This window comes from Pinus tabuliformis, chromosome 8 (assembly GCF_031772625.1).
Source record: "Pinus tabuliformis cultivar Carrire ecotype Pingquan chromosome 8, CPIR1, whole genome shotgun sequence".
Taxonomy (NCBI): domain Eukaryota; kingdom Viridiplantae; phylum Streptophyta; class Pinopsida; order Pinales; family Pinaceae; genus Pinus; species Pinus tabuliformis.
Genome location: NC_142294.1, coordinates 1,794,522,550 through 1,794,530,593, shown reverse-complemented (window position 1 = coordinate 1,794,530,593; position 8,044 = coordinate 1,794,522,550). Strand labels below are relative to the sequence as shown.

Sequence of the window (8,044 nt, the reverse complement as noted above, 5' to 3'; positions counted from 1 at the left end):
TGAATGCATTTAAGCTCATGCCTTATCCAGCACTTGTATTAGCTTCAGGGTGTTGGGCAAGGGCTAACCAGCCATATATTGTGTCATAAATGCCCTTGCCAGCTATGTATGTGGTGCAAACTTGGGATGGCATACATATCCATAGGCATCGGACTCCGGCGGCCACCTCGCGTTTCCGATGACCCACGCGGGACCCACCCCGTCTCGTTCAATAACATAATTCTGAGAAATACTTTCGCGCGCCAATTTAACTCTGCAACCAGAACCCGTTTGCTCTGCAACCCAGTGCCCGCAGGACTGAAGCGCTGCGCGCATTGAAACTCTGCAACCCAGTGCCCGCCGGACTGAGCTCTGTTACCTCCTGGTAAATTCCTGCACCGTCTCTGCAGTCGTCAAATCGTGGTTTTAAACATTCATTTTGTTTTAAATCTGTTTTAAAGACTGCTAAAACCCTCGCATTCTCTCAACATTCTGTAATTATAAATCTCTGTGTTCGCTTAAGGAGTTCGATTCGCATTTTCATATTAACCAAGGGTATTGCATTTCATATTAACCAACGGTTTGGCTGGATTGATCGACTGTGTAGAAACCCATACACAATTATTGCTCTATTAATCTACAGGAAAATCTTCACATCGTGAATAGAAAATCATTGAAACAAAAGGGTAATGAAAGCTCCGCTGCTATCGAGTAGTTTATGTGAATGATCCGCATTAAAATGGGTCACAAAACCATAGATTATAATCATGCAGAGCCAAACTTGTAGCTGAAGAAGATAAAGAATAAGAAGAATGGCCAAATCCTTCTAGTCTCAGATAAACTTGTAGTGTAAGATAACATATGCATTACATAGTAGCAGCAGCTGATTGTTACCTTTCATCAATTATGCATGCTTGGTTGCATAGGGTATCCCATCTGAGGCACACCTAAAGAAGAAATGGAAATTATATGCCCAGGCGAATGACCACCAATACCTTTCTGAGAATATGGACCTAGTGAATGGGGAGATAGCATCATATGGTTGCCCCCTGTTGGAGATCCCATAGAATTTACCATGGTTGCTCCTCCCAGTGATGACGGATACATCATATTTGAAGAGCGACTAACAGCAGAAGGATAAACTTATGTGAATGATCAGTAGCCCCTTGTGCAGATTCTGGAACCGGCATACCAGATAAGAATGTTACCCTTGAAACTGCCATAAGGGATTTCTCAGGCAAATTGGAAGGATCTATTTGTGAGGAAAACAGGGAGGCAGAGATTTTCCAAAGCTTCACTTCCCATACCTGCCATTGTAAATTTAGAATTCAGTTCTTTGACAGTAATAGCTCAGTTCTTTGACAATACTACTATTAGCCCTTAATGATACTTGCATCCGCAATGGAGGAGGAAAAAGATATTGGTTATTGAATTAACCATAAACAACAAATCATGACAGATAAAAAGAGATCATCTAAACTATAGATGATTTAAAATGGTTAGTTTAGTTGAGGATACTGGACTTTCCAACAGAGAATAAGATTTACAAATATTTATATAGGACAAGGCTGTGTAAGCATTCTTGAATTATGAGACTAGTAACAGAAAAAGGAAAAATGGTTACTTCAAGTTAAACTGATATATGGATAACCACAATTACATACACAATATTAGCAAGTGGATGTGCAACACCAGCTTGTAGACACATGAAGCTACTCCCCCAGGGACTTGTATAAATGATTATTTTTGGCCTCGACTGCTATATGATTTTTTTGGCCTGGACTGTTAGGAGTGAACATTCACCCTTGATTGTTTGTCCGAATCTACTAGAACTTAACATTTAGGCCCGCAAGTCACCAAACTAGTGCTCTGAGCATTGATCCCTGAGATTGTTTACTCTTATTTCATAAGATCACACTATTTACAATTGCTCAGATCCCTGAGATTGTTTACTCTGATTTCATAACATCTACAGTACACTTTTTCCTTTTGGATAATGCTTGTATTTTGATTATTTATTTTTGGTTATAAATTTTGAGCTGACAAAGAGTATATATATATAATTGGCTCGTTTTGTTATATAAGGCCATGGCGGGTATGCGATTGCATAACAACGTGTTTTTTTCTTTTTTGTTACAGCTGAAGCTCCTCCTGGTGCTTTGTTATTGCGTGAGGAGATCAAGGATCAACAGACCTTGGCTCAATCTACAGTTGCAACAGTTGCTCAATCTACAGGACTAGTATCTCTGTCTCAATCTACTGGGTTACCTGTTCCTCTATCTATGAGTTCACAGTCAGCCAACAATATAAATTTTCAAACGCCTTTGCAAGGAGTCAAACAGAGTGAGTTGAAATCAGCTTCATCAATTGCTAAATCCAGTGAAGTCAATCTGGCAGGTGCAAAATTTACCTCAGATGTATCCCAGTCAAAATTGCTTGAGATTGTCTCCAGAAGTAACCGACTTATGCAATGGGCATCTGCCAAACCAGCTGAACATGTGCAACCTGTTTCAAGTGTCCAGACGACAACTTCTGGCAGCACTGGTTTTGATAGAAGGTTGGATGGTAATTCCAATTGTGTGGCCAGGGAACCATATGGTGATACAAAACTATCAGGCATTTCTAGTAGTGTTCCTCAATTTATTCAACAGCAGGCACCCATGGACATGCCTCTGTATATGCGTTCACAGCTGAGCTGGATGCATCCTCAGAATATGTCATCTCATGCCACTTCTCAGGGAGGTGTAAACTCGATGTTAGAATTGCCGAATTCAACCACACAGAGTCCTTTTAATTGCAGGCAGATACCAATGGGAACTGATACATCCCAATCTCAAAAACAACTATGGAAGTCTTTACCTTCAAAACAGCCTTCTCAACAGACATCTGAATTTTCAAATTCGATTCCACCAGATTTGAATGTAGAAAAACAGTCTCCAAGGTCTCCAGTTAGGCAGTCTTCTGGAATGCTGGTTGATTCACAGCCTGATTTGGCCCTCCAGCTTTGATTTATTGAGCATTTAAAAGGTTGACAGGGAACATAATTATGTGTGAATCTCTTGGGACAGTTTTGAATAACTTGAACTTCTTAGTGGTTGGTGAAATTTGTTGGCTAGTTAGGGCATTGAAACTGGTTTCCTTCTATTTGTATGTTTAACTATGCTTGTGGTTCCTTCGCAGGCAAACCAACTTGGTCTTTGTAATATCAAAAGCTCTGCATTTTTGCGACCATTGAAACAGATCTGTTAATATTATTAAGGGAAAAATTCATGAACTCTTTTAATTATTTCAAATTCTGAGTTTTTCTTGTTTTCATTAATTATACACATTTCCCACTTGGTCCTGAACTTTGGCTGCTTATGACCTGTGATTCTCCAAGCAAGTTTCTAGGAGTACTGCACTGTTTCTAGTCTATTCTGTCAGCATTATCGTCAAATCTATATCAAACCTCTTTTTCCATCCATATTTTCAGGCCTTAAAAGAAGTGTGGATTGATAGCACACCATAATTCAGGTGGAGATTGAGAGGCACAGAAATGTCTAAAATATAGCATTTGAAGCTGTCAAGGCAGACAATATATTACAAAACCTAATAAACTCTGGAATTGTTGATAAGGAAGTAATTTTGTAATTATTGAGGAAGATAATGCTTCCTTGACAGTACCCTCATGCTATGAAACTCTCGGTAGGCACAACCATCAGCAATATAAACTACAATCCAGCACTGTAAAATGATTGGCATCATTAATCTCTTGGTTGACTAGAAAGTCTATGCATCTCTGCATATGATGTTGCAGGAAACAACTTAACGATACCAGTGTCATATTGGTGTGATAAGAACTAGTGTATTATGGCAACTCTGACATTCTATTGGAAGCCTGAATCACTGTAACAGAATTTTTGCAAGGTTCCAGAATGACCAAAGAAATTGTGCTTCCCATTGCTATATGAAATGAGGACAGTGGGATCTTTGAAACATTCAGAGGCATACAAAGTGAACGGGCTTCCCATTGTTGTGCATCAATGGACATGATTATCACAGCTCGTTTAACCATTTATGTCAGATTGGTTTTCAAAATTTACTTTGAAAAGTGGCATTGATTATTGTTCTTTTGTTGAGCCTGAGATTTAAAAACAGAGGTCATGGTTTTTGATTACTCAGTTGTTAGGACTGCAATCTTAAGTTGGGAAGTTGTGTTATCTTAACAGACTTGCATTTAGTAAATAGAGTAGCATTGATCATCTTCTAGAAACTGAATTAAGACCATCTCATTCTGATTAAATGGTTACTGGCTTGCTTGTGCTCATTTCTCATTGCTGTGTATGCTCGGATTAGTTTTCAAAATTTACTTTGGAAAGTGGCATTGATTATTGTTCTTTTGTTGAGCCTGAGATTAAATAACCAAGGGCATGGTTTTTGATTTTTTACTGCTAAGAATTGTTATATGTAACCCTTCATTTTCATATTATGGATTACTTTATCTTGTTTTATGTAGATTTATTTTTTTGATATCAGTCTACTTTGCAATTAAAATACAGCTATTAGCCTATTGCTGGGCAAATGACTTTACATGTTAGCCAGTTCAGACTTTCATTTCATGGGTGTATCTCTGTTTCTGATTTTGCTTAGTGTTTGCATTCTAATCTGGCATATACAACTTTGTAAAAATCAAGTTTGCATTCTTAATCATCATGTTATTATGAGTACTGGATATAGAGAGTTCAAGAAATATCTCCCTCTGCAATATTAATGTCTCTGTTATTTATTTGTTCATGCTTATTATAGCAATTTGCTTTTGTATTCATGGTGATAGGAATGCGTATACTTCAACTAAATTACCGATTGTGATATGTGTAGAAGATCGTTTATATAGAGATAATTACATATATTAGCTAAAGTTGTTCAGTGCACATAACATATGCCTTTATTGTCGTTATTGGATTTACACATGTTCCACTACAACAGGCCGTGTACATTTGTATGTTTTTAAACAAAAGTTTGCTTTAGCTTGAAATACAGAAGAAAAATAGTTTTGTTCGTATCACTTACCTATCAAAGCATGTAACTAAACAAGATTAATACCAACAGAATTAAGGAGAAAACTTCTAGCTACTTGGGCAATGCCATCCAGCACATCAATAATATTATTGCAAGAGCTTCTAATTGATGATGCAAAAGAAGTGAGGAAGCTAAAAATTAAAGCCCAGCTAAAGCAGCTCAGCCTCAAAAAGAACCCAAACCCCATTATGTCATTCTTTGTCATTCTCACCCTTTGGTGGCATGAATGGCTAATATTATTACTTTCAGTGTTGTGGCCTATTAGTTAGAACCATTACTAACAATTGTACACATTACAATTATGAATTTCTACAATGTCTGCAAATCAACCAATCCCTTCACAGAGTTCCTGTCCTTTGTTCAGCTAGTTAGTTATTTAATAATGATTAAACTATAAAGATTGTAATAATTTCTCCTGCTCATAGGATTGCACTCATCATGAACAATCCTGATTAAATGTCATTTACTACTGTTTGATTTATCATTTATACTTGAAATTAACATCGACTATCACATGCTGGAACCAACAGCTTCAACCAGGGCAGCCACAACAAGAATTAGGAGTCATGGATTTTCTACTAAGTTTGCAAAATCATATTGACTAGTCTTTAAATGATACAAATTGAATTATAACATAATCATCAAAATGGTTGAATAGTGTATTACGTTACACTAGTTTTTTTATGTTGCACGATAAAAGGTTCATTACTCTCAATCAGAGAACATATCTATGAATATGTCAATTGGGGCCTAGCATGGAAATCTACTTAGGAGCTTGGATTATATGGGGACGATGCCCTGGAATGAGAGAAATATATTGCATCCCTGTGATGTTCATGTAAGGATTAAAGGTTAGCCAGACGAGATTATTTGGTCAAAGAGACCAGTTGGTTAGCATTATATTCCCAATATTGGGTCTCGATTTTTATTTTTTTTTGGGTGAAAGTAGGGTTTTTGGGGCTTTAAATGGTACTTCAAGGTGATATGGAAAATGAAATGTTCATTACAATTAAGGGTTTTCCACTGGCTAGAACATGGACAATAATGTTTTCACCTAGAACAAGGTTGAAGAAGAGAGTGTGCATCATTTGCTTATATTCTGTCCCTTTCTCACTATTCAAGTTTTATATTCTGTCCTTTTCTCGCTATTCAAGTTTTGGAAAGAGATAGAGGGGCTTGCAAGATATGTTTGTAGGAGTCCTCTTGCAGAAGACTGATTGTAGGAGTCCTCTTGCAGAAGACTGATTAAATCATTGGTGTGAAAATCATACTGTGAAGAGGTTTGAAGCTTTACTTACTATCATTGCCTGGGGAGTTTAATTAGCTTATTTGAGAATAAATTAACCCTAATAATCCAATCTACATAGCAAGGACTGAACAATCTTAGTTTTTTCAAACAGTTGAAAGATAACAAACCCCCCAGATATTTTACCCAAGATAGATTGTTGTGCAACTAATTGATAAATCAATGGCTTAGGAATATTTTTTGATGATGCTGCTCAGGGACAACCTCAATTCAGTGGAGCTGGTGGAATAATTTTCTTTAAGAGGTGCTTATTTTTTCAGTCTAAAGCCGGTCTAGAGAAAGAACTAACCATTAACAAATTTCAGAGTTCAATTAACAAATTTTCAAAGCTCGTGACCTTAAAGTTGACTCTCTTTCTTGCTGATGGAAAAATGTGTAAACAACATCCAAATTTATGTGATTCATAAATGGTAATAAACTAGATGAAGAGTGCATGCACTATGGAAAGACAAATGTTAAGATCGATTTTGAGGAAGTCTAGTTCATCACAAAACAATTTTACCATCTTTTTTCAACATGTGTAACAGGAAAAGGATTGAGATGACAGATGGTCTTTCCAAAACTGTTAAAGATCCATTTTAAGTCGAGTTCATCACAACCAATCTCTTTTCAACATGAGTACAGGGAAAGGATTGAGATGGCAGATGGTCTTTCCATAACTACTTTCTGGTTGATTCCTGGTCGTTGGCACATTATTCAAGAGGAACGTGGTCTCTCAGTTGACTATTTTCATCCTTTTTTTCCTTTAAGTCGTCTGCTCTGCTCTATGTATGAAATGTATTCTTGCAGAAATTTATTCTAACGAAGTTGTGGATCATTAATGCTATTCCATGATAATGTGAGCATCCATGCACTGAGAGTGTAGCGTAATTATGCATGGAGGTTGATTAACCTACAAGAAATAAGAGGTCTAACATGAATGTTACTAAAGTTCAGTTGTGACGGTTGTCTCACACAAATGTCGAAGAATGGTTATCATCAGACGACCAGAGGTTTGCAAACATGCTTGAACCTGGCTATAAAACAGTTGTCCTTAAAGAAACAAAAAGAGAATTAATACTTACATGTTCCAAGTGATCAGCATTCTAAGTTTATATGTAAGTGTTAAGGATTCCAACTTCGTGTCAAGCAACAAGTTGAAGGAAATAAATATGTGGTGAGTGCATATAGTATGGAAAGCAAGGAAAAGAAAGGATACATTACCTAGAATTGCTTGTGTGTTGCAAACCCTACTCAACAAAAATGCTTCAAATGAAGGAAATCATATTGCTTGTGCAAATAGTTGTGTTGTTTTATGGAGCAGCTGCAAGTATGTGGATGGAATTAACAGGTGTAGATAACAAGGTAACTATGAGCCTTTGGTACCCTCCAAGTATTAATAGGCAATCATGAATGATGCTTGAAGAAGAATGTGCATACATATTATTAAGCTGAGGAGTTATAATTCCATGTCCAATAGTAGTCTAGTCAAGTTTGAAAAATATTAAATGGACATAATTAAAACCAATCAAACATTCACATATTCATATGCACTGAAAGCAATGATCCACACATTTGCCAACTTGTGGATGGCCTTCAGAATCACCAGTAGGTTAAGAATAATTAGTTCACCTCAAATATAATGTACATAATTGGACACATGAATTCAGTTATAACATGATTGGACATCCAAGGTGAATGATATTACAAAACCAAAAAAAA

General features: G+C 36.7%; 1 protein-coding gene across 1 annotated transcript; it reads left to right on the top strand.

Annotated features, from left to right (window-relative positions):
* Positions 1 to 222: 222 nt before the first annotated feature.
* LOC149243405 (uncharacterized) lies at positions 223 to 3,216 on the top strand. The gene is made up of 2 exons (XM_089367801.1): positions 223 to 364; positions 2,119 to 3,216. Exon 2 carries the CDS (start codon positions 2,262 to 2,264, stop codon positions 2,985 to 2,987), a length of 726 nt encoding a protein of 241 aa, XP_089223927.1. The 5' UTR covers positions 223 to 364; positions 2,119 to 2,261; the 3' UTR covers positions 2,988 to 3,216.
* The last annotated feature ends 4,828 nt before the right edge of the window (positions 3,217 to 8,044 follow it).

What these genes read in the sequence shown, in the direction of transcription:
- LOC149243405 (XM_089367801.1), top strand. Translation starts at nt 2,262, where the DNA reads ATGAGTTCACAGTCAGCCAACAATATAAATTTTCAAACGCCTTTGCAA.